Here is a 16,377-nt window from a genome sequence, read left to right on the forward strand (position 1 = left end):
TCTAGGAAGTACACGGCATTTTTATTCAATGGCAAATGCTACCATTTCACAGTGGTACCATTTGGCCTAAATACTTCCGTTTCAGTGTTCATTCGGGCTTTAGACAAAATTTTACGGAGTGAACTTAGTTCGCTAATCACGGTTTATGTAGATGATCTGTTAATTGCTACAAGGACATGGGAAGAGCACATGGAGTTATGCGACAGGGTGTTCAAAGCTTCAATTAAAGGAGGAATGACCCTGAACCTGAAAAAATGCGAGTTTGTGAAGAAAGAAATAAAGTTTTTAGGTCACATAGTAACACCAGAGGGAATTGGAAAGGATCCCGATAAAGTCAAAGCAATAAGAAATTGTCCGGCTCCCAAGAATAAAAAACAACTAAAGTCGTTTATAGGACTTTGTTCCTTTTATCGTAAGTATGTGGATGATCAGGTGTTCAATAGCCCACATCTGAACAACCTACTTAAGAAGAACAGTGTGTATATATGGACTGAGGAATGTGAAACAGCATTCAACCGGCTAAAAGACAATTTGGCTAAAAACATAAAGTTATGGCACCCTGACCTGTGTGAACCATTCCACATGGCAACAGATAGTTCAGATTATGGATTGGGAGTATCCATATTTCAGGAGGTAATGATAGATGGGGAAAAAACTCATAGACAAATAGCATTTGCGAGTAGAACCATGTCTAAGTACGAAAGAAACTATATGGTTTCAGAGAAGGAGGCTTTAGCTATAGTATGGGGTTTTAGGAAATTTCAACTTTTCTTATGGGGACATAAGACTGTGGTCCATACGGACCACAAAGCTTTAATATTTTTGAAGGACTGCAGATTGTTACATAACAGGTTGACCAGATGGGCGCTGTTTTTACAACAATTTGATATAGAGATCAAGTATGTTAAAGGGAAAGAACATGCAGTACCGGATGATTTGTCGAGATTACCGGAAGGATGTGAGACACTAGAAAGTCTAAAGAATAGGGAAGATGTTTTTGAGGTGAATTACTTCAAAAAAGCGGAAGGAAGAGAAAAAATTAGGGAAATATGTCGGAATATGCGAAGATATCAAAGTGATGATGATGCACTCAAGTCGGTAAAAGTCAAGTTTGACAATCTGGACGCAACTAACATAAGGGCTTCATATAAAATACATAAAGGTGTACTGTATCTTCAAAGATTAAATAATCCAGGGAAGTGGAGAGTATGTTGGCCGGAACAACACACTGAAGTGCTGATAGATTATGTTCACTTGGCATATGGCCATTGTGGTGCACGGAAGTGTACCGATAAGTTAGATGAATGCATTACCTTTAACAACATGGCACGAAGGGTAGCACAGAGGATAAGATCTTGTGATCTATGCCAAAAGGCGAAAGTAACAAATGCAACTAATCAAGGGCCCATGCAATCAATAAAACCTGATGAAGTATTAGAAATAGTAGCAGTAGATATCTTTGGACCATTACCGAAAACTATGGGGGGTTTTGTGTACATATTTGTAGCAGTTGAACTTTTCTCAAAGTATATAAAGCTATATCCCTTGAGAAAAGCTACTGCCAGAGCTGTGTATGATAAAATGGTGTGTGATTATTTTGTGAAAGTAGGGAAGCCAAAGAGAATACTATCAGGTAATGGTGTTCAGTTTTGCTCAAAAATGTGGAAGGATGGGATAACTGAGAAACAGGTAGAAGTGGTACATATCTCAGCTTATCACCCATCAAGCAATCCAGCAGAAAGATATATGCGTGAGATAGGTCGGTTATTTAGGACGTACTGCCATAGCAACCACAAGAAGTGGGGCATGTATGTGAGTGAATTCGAAGAAATCATGAATTCATTAACAAACGAGAGCACTGGATTTACTCCAGAAGAAATCCTGAAAAAGACGAGAAGTAAAAGTCTAGTAGAAGACCTACTAGAATTTCCAGATAGAGTTGAATTAGATTATGATAGTAAAAAGAACTTAGTAAAAGACAAGATGAGAAAACAAGCAGATGCGAGAATTCGTCGTCATGACGAAAAAGTAAGGAATCCTAAATTCAAAATAGGTGATCTCGTTCTTGTAAAAACACATGAAAAGTCAAGTGAAATTAATAACGAGATCAGCAAATTTAAATATATATATAATGGACCATTTAAAATAGTGTCCATACCCAATGTGAATGCTTTTTATTTAGAGTACCCATTAACAGGCAAACGCCTGGGAGTAAGAAACATAGTGGATCTCAAAAGGTATGAACTACGAATTCTACCAGATTGAAAATAAATATATAAATAAATATTAAAGTAAACCAATATGTAAATAGTTTTGTTTCTTTTGTTCTATGTGAAAGGTAAATGTTCACTAAAATATGTTGCAGTATTCTAATGAAACTTCTAGTTTAAGTAGAGACTAAACAGACTGGGAAAGACTGAGCTTCTAAGAAAGCCTTAATAGATGTGCAAATAAGTGTTGTGGAAGAGGTAGAAAAGTGAGGAGGTAAAGTGAAAAGGACGGGCTATAAAATAATAGGCGCATAACGTGTGTTTTACTTGCCTGAGACAAAAGAAGTGTATTTAAAATTTTTGTAAAAAAGATGTTTAAAGTGTACTGTGTTCAGAAGTAAGAAAACTGGAAAGAATATATGTAAATCATTTATGTAATGTTTAGCAGGAAAGATAGAAAGAATTGGTGTTTAATTTTAAATATGTAATATAAGTACCGAGGTGTATCAGTAAGAAAGGGAAAACCCTTGGTAAAAAGCTTAACGAAAATTTCAGATTCATTATAGGAGAGACTTCTTATTGAATTATCACTGTTAGATACTTCAATAAGAAGTGGGGCATGTGTAACGGAACTGAAATGATGGCGGGCTGACAGTAATTTGGAGCCCGCGCATCGGAAACAGGCGCGCTGGTGTGAGACTGCCAGGGAGTGCACCCTGATGCCATCTATTAGCGAAACTGGGAATTAGCGCTGCCTCTCAGACAATGCACTAAGCTCTCGGAGTCAAATGTATTCTTTTTCTTGGTAATTATAAGTTATTACTGTATGATTTAATGTTATAAAGCGCTAGTAGTAAATTATTATGACTGGTATGAACTCCAGGGTAATAAATATAAATATTCTTAAATACTAAATGATTTCGGTGAAAAGGTGGTAGGGGAACGCCCCCACTCTTGGTGATACGAACGTAGCTAGAGGTAGCTGGAGACACAGGGACGGAACAATGGAATGGCCTGGGGAGTGTTGACATGATCGGACGTGCGTAACTTTGCTCACGCAAAAGTGATTGCGCAACAGCGAAGAGGCGAATATCGTCGCCGTTTGTGGAGTAGAACGCGACGAATGGTTGTCGAAGCCGTCTCTATGCCACTGGGGCTAATTGCAAGAGTTCCTGCGCCCAGATTTTATGGCGGACGTGCAGTAGCTTATATGAGTGCTACAGCTCGTAGTTCCAGCCGCCATTAAGGGCATGAGGCGTGAAGAGCTGCGTTAGCCACATGCATCTCACCACCAGCACCGACACGTCTACCCAAGGCCAGACTGCTTGCAATTGTTAAGTCGAACTTTGTATACATGTAAAAGGAGAATACCAGTTTTCTTTTGTGCAAGTGCAGAAGACAGAATATAGTAATGAGTAAAATTACGACGCATGTTGTTCATTGTAAAGTGTAGTAACCTGAAACATAGTGTAGTGAAATCAGACTGAGGCCACCATCGCATCTTTCATTTACAATTCTTTTGGGTGTAGAATACTTTAGCATATAAGAATGTTGAAAAGAGCAATGGTCACACCAGAATGAGTCGCCTATTTATAGTTACTTAAATTTTTCTGAGTAACCTTTCAAGTAAAGTCACTTAACTAATTCTATATCAATTGTCCAAAGAGTAATATCCAAAATCATTAAATAAGTTGAAGGATAGAATTTTGTTAACCTAAGTTGCTTAAATTGTCTTGGTGGTAGTTACCAAGAATACTCACAGAAATTGAGAGAGTATTTGCTTGGCAGAATCACCTAGAATGATCAGAAATAGTAATATTCAGAATTAAGTTTAAATTCAACTCAAGCTGTTTCACTTTGAAACGAGCCAAAAAATTGATTTATTCTTTTGCTCCTTCAGAGCTGGCGACCGTAGTTATAAGTATTTTCAGGAGGATTCGACGGTAAGTCTGCTGCTCTCGTCGTGCTGATCGGATTACCCACTGCTGCTAGCAGTGGTGATTGGATACATAAGCTCACTACCAAGTTAAGTGGGTCAGGTAGGCAGTGTTACCGTGTGAACTGTAGGGCACTGTAGGCCGTGGATCGAACCCGTTCAATCATCACAGCTCTTTGGGAAATAGTCCGGTTAGGAGTGTACTAATCCAATAGGTAAATACTGGCGAGTAACGGTCAAAAATGTATTTGCAAGTGAATTTAGCAAGGTCCATGTAGCACCTAGTTAATGTGGAGCAATGGCGAGGGTAGGAGTGGAGTAAAAGTGAGCTGAGCTTGTGGCAGCTGTGCTGTCTTCAAAGATTAATAACGTGAATTCACTACTACCTCTTACCATTAGGGCTGAGCTATTTACGGTTAAAATACGTAGCAGTAAGCGCAAAGGCGTGACAGCTACAAGTCCGTATTGGCTTTATACATACGGAAGTAGGAAGCGGGTCATTCCGTCAGTGGAGGGGTTAAAACAACCGAGTCAGTTGAGAACATACCCCATTTACTGATGGAAAGATTCGGCGGTTCGGTCGCAAAGGGAAAGCAGAATGTTGGAAGGAGTATATAGAAGGTCTATACAAGGGTGATGTACTTGAGGACAATATTATAGGAATGGAAGAGAATGCAGATGATGATGAAATGGGAGATACGATACTGCGTGAAGAGTTTTACAGAGCACTGAAAGACTTGAGCCGAAACAAGGCCCTGGGAGTAGACAACATTCCATTAGAACTACTGACAGCCTTCGGCGAGCCAGTCCTGACAAAACTCTACCATCTGGTGAGCAAGATGTAGGGGACAGGCGAAGCACCCTCAGACTTCAGGAAGTATATAATAATTCGAATCCCATAGAAAGTAGGGGAAGATCAGTTTGGATTCCGTAGAAATGTTGGAACACGTGAGGCAATACTAACCTTACGACTTATCTTAGAAGGAGGATTAAGAAAAGGCAAACCTACGTTTCTAACATTTGTAGACTTAGAGAAAGCTTTTGACAAGGTTAAATGGAATACTCTTTTTCAAATTCTGAAGGTGGCAGAGGAAAAATACAGGGAGCGAAAGGCTATTTACAATTTGTACAGAAACCAGATGGCAGGTATAAGAGTCGAGGGGCATGAAAGGGAAGCAGTGGTTGGGAAAGGAGTGAGACTGGGTTGTAGCCTCTCCCCAATGTTATTCAATCTGTATTGATGGTTTTATGCTTCTTGTCTACGTCAACATTTACACCACATCCATCTCTCATTAGCCTATCCTTTCGATATACGCTTGAATTTTTTCCACAAATCTCACTGCTCTGCGGTTCGGCAGTAACCAGTTATCTGGACCTAATATTACACGTGTTTTACCGCTTTTTAAAGGCGCATCGAACTCGGCCACTTTGTTAAGAATTCTTCGGCAATTAACCTACGTGTGTTTGAAAAGAGGGACAATACAAGTAGACAACCCAAACACAAGGAAAGGTAGCTGTTCCGTAGGGGAAACCACACAGTAGTCAAGATACCTTAATATTAATGTCCTACAGCCTCCACACCCTAAGGCATCACAGCGGACTTATCCTCAATCGTCATAAGTATAGAATGGTCTGAAATTGAAACAGTAGGTATAGTCAGCTAGTCAGGCACCATATGTAGTGTTGCCAGAATTACATCTTTATCTCTCATACCATGCATCGTTGCCAGATTTCCACCTTCCCTGTTCCCCCCTCCTCCTCCTCATCCTATAACATAGGCAAATTGCTCCATGTATTAAATGGCAACAAATTCAAAAAAGGGAGCTAAGCTAAAAGATGGCGAGAAATTCAAAAGTAGTGCTGTTCTGCAAGTGGGTTTGCCCATCCCTCCTCCTATGATGTCACTGTGAAACCAGAACTCTTGTCCTAAGTATAAATGGGCAGGAAACTGTACATGAGGCATTGTCTACTGCTCAGTTCAGATTCGACTCAGCTCACTTCAGATTAGATTCGACTCAGCCGAGTTCAGTTCAGATTCATCTCTGCTCAGTTCAGATCCATCTCAGCTCAGTTCAGATCCACCTCAGCTCAGTTCAGATCCACCTCAGCTCAGTTCAGATCCATCTCAGCTCAGTTTAGATCCATCTCAGCTCAGTTCAGATCCATCTCAGCTCAGTTCAGATCCATCTCAGCTCAGTTCAGAACCATCTCAGCTCAGTTCAGATCCATCTCAGCTCAGTTCAGATCCATATCAGCTCAGTTCAGATCCATCTCAGCTCAGTTCAGATCTATCTCAGCTCAGTTCAGTTTCATCTCAGCTCAGTTCAGATCCATCTCAGCTCAGTTCAGATCCATCTCAGCTCAGTTCAGATCCATCTCAGCTCAGTTCAGATCCATCTCAGCTCAGTTCAGATCCATCTCAGCTCAGTTCAGATTCATCTCAGCTCAGTTCAGATTCATCTCAGCTCAGTTCCGATCCATCTCAGCTCAGTTCAGAAATATACAGCTTCTCTTTCCCTAAATTTAAAAGATTCCCAGCCCAGCTGACAGTAGTTGAAACAGTTAAGCCTTTGACATTACAATTGAAACAATTTAACCCACTGCAATTACCTTAAGTTCAGAACCCAAGAGCTCATTACTCCAAAGTTTTAAATGGTGAGATGATTCAAATTTCACTTGTTCTAAAATTATAATGGTGAGAAATTCACTTATCCTAAGTGTAATATGACAGAGAGCCCTCTGGTTCTCAGAACTAGATCGCTTATACCATACAGTATAGCTCGCTGGTGCAGCTAGTACAGTTGGCACATGAGACACTATGTTTGGGATGGGGATAGGAGAGGTAGGCACTCACGCCTTTATTTAGACAGCAGGAAGGGCCTCCAGGTCGCAGTCTCAGGATGCATCAGAAGCCACGCTGTGCGCTGTGTGCCCACTGAGTCGTGCCACTCCACTGTTGGAACCTCCCTGACTGTCAAAGGCAGCACATGCTGCACCCCCACCTGTGAGAGGCACCACTCAGGCCAGCTGCCTCTGTGCAACTCAGAGCTGCTGCTGCCACACAGAACCTCCAGCAAGCTCTGCATGGCTTCTCATAGTCTACTGGCCAACAGGCAGGAAGGAGTCCTGTGCTAACAGGAGCATCTCGGCAGGCTGCAATGTGGGTAAACACCTGTTTGGGGACAGGCTGAGTATAGTGCCACACTACCAGAATTGACGATTATGGCTGCACACTACAGAGCTGCAGCCAAAGAGAGAATCTTCAGCGCTCAAGTGGGTCACATGTCAAGTCGCAAAACAATATATCATCTAGGTGACTCACAGTGCCCACATTAGTACACCTATTGTGATGAAGTGTGCACCACACACTAACTCTAGGTGCATGCCATGCTCTTAACCCAATTACTTGTCCTTCTGACAGAAACCGCATTAACCTCAAAGAGATTGATTTCAAGTTAGTTTTACATTTTATTTCATACGTTATACTGTCCACCAGTGTTCCATATGAATATTCCAGAAGAATTTGAATATGTTAATACACTTTAGCAACGACTTTCAAGCAGCTATAAACCATGATTTTCGATTGTGAGGCTAGCTCTCCTTCACTCATTCTTTCCATACACCATTCTTGAATGGATCAAAAGAGAGTGTGGGGTCAGTAGCCACCCTAAGTCAGCCTATGCTGACTCTCCCATATGCAGACTCTCCCATCACTACCTTTTCTTCAGTACTACACAATGCATAGTGCCACTGCACTGCACCTGCTTGTATTACAGGAGTTTCTGCCTGTCAATCTATTGTAGACACCCCTTTACAAGATAGGCTGTGCCATCATCTCCTAAGTATTTCTCTTTCCCTGAACAGTCCCTAGACCCGATGCTAGCCTCAATGTTTGACAGTGTGAGAAAACTTCATCGTTCCAATGGCCTGACAGTGAAATTATTCATACTTTACTCTCATTTCCCAGTACGCAGATGAAAAGAACACATTGAAGGCCTCTATGAGGGGTAGGAGTTGTTGGCAGATTAGATGATAGAAGAAGAAGAAACAGGAGTTGATGTAGAAGAGAGGGGTGATACAATATTAGAATCAGAATTTAAAAGAGCTTTGGAAGATATCTCTAAAATCACTGGGGGAAGTGGCAACAAATCGACTGTTCACACTGGTGTGTAGAATGTATGATACTCACGATATACTGTCTGACATTCAGAAACCGGTATCCACACCATTTCGAATTTCGCAAGAGTCAGTAACTCCGAGAATTCACCTTAACAGCTCATGTGTCCAAGTTCTCAACAGGATTAGTATACAGAAGAATGGAAAAGAAAATTCAGGATCTGTTAGATGGTTTATTTTTAGGAAGGATAAAGGCACAAGGGAGGCAGTTCTGGTGTTGCAGTTGGTAAGGGAAGTGATACCGAAGAAAAATCGAGACATTTTCATAGGATCTGTTGGCCTAGAACAGGTATTCGACAATGTAAAATGGTGCAACATACTCTCAATTCTGCCAAAAATATGGACAAACTACATAGAATAACAGGTAATATACAATACGTACAAGAACCAAGATGAAGGCTAAGTCTGGAATACCTAGAATGACGAAGTACACACATTAAAAAGGATGTAAGACAGGGTCTAGTATTTCATCGATGCCGTTCAATTCATAAATTGAAGAAGTAGTGATGAAATAAAAGAAAGGTTAAAGAGTGGGACTAGAATTCAAAGTGTAAGGATATTGATAATATTTGCTAATAGCAGCGCTATCCTCAGTGAAACTGAAGAATGACAGGATCTGCTGAATGGAATAAACAATCTACTGGACTACAAGATATGAATTGAGACTAAATCGAAGAAACGCGAATACAATGAGAAGAAGCACAGATGACAATAGCAAGAATTGGTTATCACAAAGTACATGAAGTCTAGGAATCTACCATCTAGGCAGAAAAATAACCAATGATGGACATAGCAAGGAGGACATAATAAACAGACCGGCACAGAGAAAAAAAGACATTCCTGGACAAGAGAAGTCTGCTAGTATCAAACATAGATCTTAGTTTGAGGAAGATTTATGAGAACGTACATTTCGAGCGCGGCGTTATATGATAGTGAGACATGGACCGTTGGAAAACTAGAACAGGACAGGATCAAAGCATTTGAGATGTGGTGCTACAGAAGAATGTTGAAAATCAGGTGGACTGATAAGGAATGAGGTGGTCATCCCCAGAAAATACAAGCAAAGGAATGTATGAAAAACACTGACAAGATGAAGGGAGAGGATGATAGGACATCTGTCAAGATATCTGACAGTAATTTTCATGATACTGGAGGGAGCTGCAGAGAGTAAAAACTGTAGAGAAAGGCAGACCTGACTAATCCAGTAGGTTGCAGTTTCTACCTAGTAGGTCATAGGTTTGATATGGGTACCACTCAGTAAGGGTGTGCAGTTTGAGTGAAGCAAATCAACATTTGTGACTTACTATGTGGAAATTTTTCCAACAGCTTGCTTCAGTTATCTAGTAAAGGAAGATTTCATGTGTAGGACACGCTTACAGCAACAGTCAACATAATCCAATTTAGGGACACAAATATCTCAGTCAGTTATTTTACAGTATTTGACGGAGTGACACTGCACATCGCCGTAGACCAGAATGCAAATTTGTGAAATGTAGAGCTGAGCGTGTACAAATAGAGAAAAATTAAACCATCCCACCTAGTCAGATGTTAGCTCTGACATGCCTTACATGCCCATAGCGTTCTTGTTGCACATGAAATGCCTCCATCATGGTGATAAAACCATTGTTCATGTAGACTGCCAATAAAACTGTGCCAAGTGATGACTAAACCACCTAGTGCTTCCATCATTCATTTGACATTCATTTCCTACCCCGCCCATTATTTTGGTTCATATTAGTTCCTCAAAGTGAATTCTATTAGGCGAGTGTCACAACTGCCCACCCTAACAGACCCCATACAAGATGAACTCTCACTAGCAGGGTCCAAGAATCTATCACTGGATACACTGTTGTAGCTCCTTCGTCACTTAACACAGTTTTATGAGCAATCTAAGTGAACAATGCTTTTATCCACATGATGGAGAAATTGCAGATGTTAACTACTATCCTCTTCAATCGAAAATTCATTTTAAGACCACATTTAATAAGGAGTCACCATATAACACCCTGGGATGGTTGTAACAAAGCTTTGCTCTCTTAATGAGTAATGAGTTTTGACACTTTAGACGTTCACTTTAGCCTCTAGAATTCAGAGTTAAGCTAATCTGATAACATTTCCATTGGTTATACAATTGATCAGTTTACAACTTCAATGTTGGTATATCCTACATCGTTCCTAGCCTTATGCAGTGTAATTATCACTGTACATTAGACCTATAATGGTGGTTGTGTTGTCTAATAAAAGAACCTCTATACAGCTAATGTGACCCTGAGGCATTTTCATCCCTTCTCAGAACAAAATTTTAATCGATATTTAAAATTTTGGAGAATTTCTGTAAATTTCTTTACACTAACAATGTACGAGTATAGCTAAAGCTGTTGTTGCTCCGACTACGAAATATTCCGACTCTTCAATATTTGACTCAATGTCCAATGACCAACTACATGAAGGACATCAGTTTGCAGAAATGAGGAAACAATATGGTCGGCAGTCTCGTTTTCTGCAAACTGATTCATTAATTCAGCGCCTAGATACTGATATCATGACAGCATAATACACACATCAAAAAATGTTTTGCATCACCCCAGTTTCCAGAACTCCTTTTGTTTTCTGCAAACTGCCAAGTTCTATCTATCTGCATAGCTATTCCATAAAATGTAACAAGTACAGTTTTCTTCCTTTTTTTGGATTGGGGTGGCATATGTATCTATCGTGAAGTGCTCCTTTTCGTGACCTAGTTGTCTACAGAAGTACGTCACGTTCTGGTATCGGCTGTAGAATTCCTGCAATCTGTAGTTACAAAGACTGCCAACTGGGGTAGTGAGGGTGCTGTCAGCAATGGCGCCTGTCTGTCCAGAGTTGCTACAAGCGCTCATCTGATGATACCTGGATAGGAGAATGCACAGAAGGTTGAAAGAACGGAAATGTGTAAAGTAGTGAGATTTGCCAAGGCATCCCATACGTGGGGGTATTCAACACTGTCTGTCAGATCGTAACATGTTTCATGTCAGCAGCATTACAGCCAGATGAAGATCATGAGATTTGAGATTGTGCTTTGCTTCTCTGTAGTTAAACAAGAACTGCTTTTACAATTACAAATGACCAGCACATAAGGTAATGCGAATTATACTACCAGTATGACACAATAATAAAATATATGAACTATTCCATTATTGCAGCAAACGCAGAAATAGATACCGTCTTATATCATAGAAACATATTCTTATCTTTTAATCTGGAAAGTTGGCTGTGTCCTTTTCCTTTATAAGAATTTAACTGATTTTTATACTATTGACGATGATGCTTCAGCTGCATTATGACATAGGACCATGAACAATTATCATTATAACAGTTGTATGATTGTACTGTATTCTATCAATGTGTAGAATTGCTTGTCTAATCATTTGTGTGTCAAGTCTGTGTGGCAGGCACCTTGCATGAATGGCTGCTTAACCCCAATTGCCTCGCACAGCACAGAATACGAAGTCTATGATAATGAGACCACTGTATTTGAGTCCTACTTAAAGGTGAGTAGAAATGATGGACTGCAGTATTCACTTTTGCATTCTTTATTTAGAACAATATCACAGACAGATGCAGAGAGTCATTTCAGCATTATTGCAGAGATGTTTGTTGAACTGAATCCTTCACGATAGCATCTCCACGAGCTGCTGCTTGCCGTTCTGCCTGGCGATGACCCAGGGTTCGTGCCCGTGTGCGTCCCTGGCCTCAGTGTCAGCTCCTGCATCGAGCAGCACAGCCGCCACCTTTGTGTGGCCGCATCTTGCTGCACAGTGCAGCGGCGTCCACCCATACTTATCCCTGGCATCGGGGTCAGCAGAGGAGTCCAGCAATCGCCGTGTCACAGCCACGTGACCGCGGTATGCAGCCCAGTGCAGCGGCGTGTTCTGCCTGCTGTCCCCGACATCCACCTCTGCTCCACCTTCCAACAGACATGTTACTGCTTCCAGGTGTCCCCTCTCAGCTGCCCAGTGCAGAGCAGTCCACATGTCCTCGTCCCTCGCCCCCACTTTCGCCCCTGTCGCGAGAAGCACCCTGAGCTCCTCCACCGCCCCCTCCTTAGCTGCCTGGATCAGTCCTCGGCTAATCTTCTTTCCAGGAAGGCTCCTGCACAAAACATAAAAATTCTCACACCTTCCTTAAAACACACACTTAATAAAGAAAACATACAACCAAAAATGTATACATATGTCCAACAACGACCCTACTATATTCCCCTTCTATGATACGAAACTCGTATATTAAGGTATAGTGGTTCTGTCTTCAACCACTATCCATTAAAAGTTTGTTTATGCAACCTCTCAAGATTTTCATCTGTCAAATTCCGACACGCTGATTGCTGTAACTCACTTTCTTTCAACTAGGGGTGCTGTTTCTTAGCAGTCATTATATCCGCTACGATAGATGCTTCAGGAAGCTTATACTAGTTCTCAGTGAAACTATCAAAGATTACACACAAAACAATTTACATTTACATGTTAAAGACTTTCCTGACGTTAAAGCAAAATAATCCTTCAAACCTCTTATTGGTATATTTGGTGACCTTTATCAGCAAATTTTGCCAGCTTCTGTTTCACATAAAAGAAATTCATCAAAACATTTTACATGTAACAATGGCACGTAATCTACTACTTCTCCATCGTGTGTGTGTGTGTGTGTGTGTGTGTGTGTGTGTGTGTGTGTGTGTGTGTACAACTGAAGCCTGTAACAGTGTACAGTCTTCTAGATGAACATATTTGAAAAAACAGGGAAACACTGACACACACACACACACACAAAGTGTCACTTGTATCTGACAAGTTCACTACAGCCATCCTAAAAAAGAATACATATTGTAAAATACGTGTGGCATGTGCTGGTAACTAAAATGTGGCAACTTCTGGACAAACAAAGCAAATAAATGATATGTACTTTTCTTATTCTGCCAAGAGATTTATTACAACTTATCAACATAATATTCATCTTCCATATGCCCAGATCCATTCTGTTAAAATATCAGATGCGCACTAAAATGGTAATACGACTGTTCCAGTTAAAATAAATCCATGAAATGGAATGAAAAATTAATGAACTCTTACATACATCATGTACTCTGGATGAATAAGTTTTTTGAAAATTTATGTAACATTCCATAACCTGTCCTATTGAATAATGAGGTATAGAATGTGAATCGTGAAAAAGTCTACAATATTTAACAGCCTGCAAATCGTGTTGACCCCTATAGTGCTTTACTAGGTCCACCAATGGTTGTGGTGGTTGTGGTGGTGGTGGTGGTGGTGGTGGTGCTCCACTGCCTACCTCTGTTGTGTCCACTGGTTTACAGGGAACAACAGTGACATTTACTACATAGTAGCAATGTTGCTACTTCATTTTAGAACACAGAGTGCACAGAGATACCAAAATCAAGTTAAAGCATCATGGGACTGTGTATGAATAGACCCTGTTGTTTGGAATCCGAGGCTATGGTAAAGAGCAACTAAGTCGCTTCATCTATGTCTACATGTATACCATAAAATGACATGTCATGAGTAATGGCAAAACGACTCATTTTTGCCTGATCAACTGACGTAATAAAACCATTTAAAATATTTACAAATACATTGCAATAGCACTACTAATACCATAAAAGAGCTTGGATCCCAATTCCCACCAAATTTTTGCAGTTTGTTAAAATGTTTGTCCGAAAGACTACATGCCCGTCATGGGATAAATAAGCCATGGAAAGGGCCATCAGTATAGTAAACAAGAATGAAATCGGCTGATTGAGAGCAGCCAGACTGTTTGGTGTATCACAGGTGACTTTCTGAAGGCATGCCACAAACGAAGGGTCAGAGGTTTCAGACTACATTTGACGAGGGGTTTATGCAGGATATACTGTCCCAAAGGAACTAGCTTACTAAGCCGCAGAACAAAATAGTATCTCTCAAAAATTTAATAAGGACTGACTGACTGACTGACTGAATGGATTTATGCCACACAATCCTGATTTATCTTTAAGGGAGCTGGAAGCTGCTACTTTGGCTCATGCAATGGTATTTAATAGAGTTCAGGTTAACAGATTTTACACGCTATATGAATGTCCTCAATAAAGAAGGAATTTCACCAGCATGAATTTATCTGTACTTTCATGTGTGGACATGAGGCAAAAAATTTTTGCAATGACTGGAGAAACAAGTGGGGGTACTTACAATTGTTGAAAGGAGGTTGCACATTACAACATTAGCGTGCATGAATTCTGCTGCTAACTTTATACCTCCAGCTTTACTCTACCCCAGAAAAAACCGAAAGAGCAATTAACTGATGGAATACCTAGAAGAACTCTAGAAATAGGGCCAGAAAGTGGATGAATGGCTGGAGAAATTTTTCTAGTTTCATTAAGGTAAGCAAAGAGAATAAAGTGTTTATCACTGATGACGATTGCTGGAATCTCAAACATGTTCAAGTGCTGAAATGTGCCTATGAAAACGGAGTTTCTCTATTTTGCCTACTATCCCACTGTAATTGCCAACTTCAGCCAATACACGTTTGCATTTTTGGGCCCAGGAAGACCCATTATAATGAAAGTTTCAAACCTCCTAGAAACACACCCAACGTCACCCAGTGCCAAATGCGTTAGCTCATTGCCACTGCATAAGGTATAGAAGCATGTGTGGTTAATACTAAGAGTGGATTTCCTAACGTTGCTTGACTCACTCCAGGTCACACTGTTGCTGCCCTCTCGTTCGCCTGCATCACTTAGCTAGCTGAAATGTCCACACGCAAAAAGGGAGGCTAAGTCAAGGGAAAGTGAAAGTACCACTCAAGCAGGGCTGGGCTTCAGTTCCTAGTCAGCAGAATCCACCCTCTTTTGCGCAATGCTAAGTATGCAGAGCCTGTGGGTGCCTCGGCACCATTCTACCTCGCCGCCGTCACTGAGTACCTCGCAGCTGAGTGCTTGAGCTGGATGGAATTGTAGCCTGCAACAATAAGACATACGTAACCCTGCACCACTTGGACCTGCAATCTGCAACAATAAGATGCGCAACAAGCTGCCCTCTGACATCACCACAGAGGCTTTTGTCCTGCCCAACATCCAAGCAATCCTGTTGCCAAAGGAGAGTGAGAAGAAGGCATAAACGGCGGCCGCCTCTCTGGCTCGTGGGACACACAGTGCTGCATGCTCCCTGTATGCAATGGGCTCGGCCGGCAGCTTGGACGAAAACAATCTTCGCCTGTACATGGTGACCAAAATTCACATCCACCTAAGCGTGACAACATATATCCCAATTTTCCTGCATGTTCACATGTTTTACAGAATATTTCACCATCTGAAGAGGAATACTTCCACAAACAGCTTTGAGACTTGTAAAAGATAGCTCTAGATGACTCAAGGCACCATTTGATGAAGTATTTCCAGTTTGTGCTGCAGTACAATGCTCATTAAAGAAACGTAAAATAACTCTGGTTTCTTCTGGCTTTCTGAGTAGCTGTACCAACAACAAGCTTCTAGAAGAGAAAGTGCACCAGTGAAAATTAACTGAGGATTGACAGATATTTCGACAAGCTTACAAAAGAATATAGTTAAGCAGGGTGGAAGCCTATAACTCAGATCTCAGTGCAGATGATGACTGTGTTTGTATGTTCTGCAATATCATCTTCCATTCAAGACCAGGGGAATCGTGCATTAAATATACTAGATGTAAGGTATGGGCTCACAGTATGCTGATATCCCAGCTACAGTTATGAATTTTGTGAGAAATCTTTTCAGACCTTAGAAACATATGGATGGATATGTATTAAACCCTCAAGAGGTTTTGGCTTAGGGTGTTTACTTTTTCTGAAAATTGTGCACTATCATTTTGTCCCTATTGTAAGTATAAAATGACACATGCGCATAGTTTCTTGTCTTAATTTTTTCTTAGTATTGTAGTTTCATGTTTAATGATTTGTAATAATTTTTGTGGACGTCCTGGATTTTGAAGTGTTTACATAATAAAAAATGATTAAATTTTTGAATAAAAACAAAACATTAAAATAGTGTGTCATTTCTGGAAC

The 16,377-nt window shown here is 40.6% G+C and overlaps 1 protein-coding gene across 1 annotated transcript in view; it reads right to left on the reverse strand.

Moving 5' to 3' along the window:
* Positions 1-11,875: 11,875 nt before the first annotated feature.
* The window catches only part of LOC124553268 (ankyrin repeat domain-containing protein 65-like), a 96,570-nt gene continuing 92,068 nt past the window's right edge, over positions 11,876-16,377 (reverse strand). Inside the window, exon 4 of the mRNA XM_047127153.1 lies at positions 11,876-12,450. Coding sequence (XP_046983109.1) covers positions 11,970-12,450 — 481 coding nt within the window. The 3' untranslated portion in view covers positions 11,876-11,969. The remainder of the gene's footprint in view (positions 12,451-16,377) is intronic.

Source organism: Schistocerca americana, chromosome 11 (genome assembly GCF_021461395.2).
Source record: "Schistocerca americana isolate TAMUIC-IGC-003095 chromosome 11, iqSchAmer2.1, whole genome shotgun sequence".
In the NCBI taxonomy this organism is placed as follows: Eukaryota; Metazoa; Arthropoda; class Insecta; order Orthoptera; family Acrididae; genus Schistocerca; species Schistocerca americana.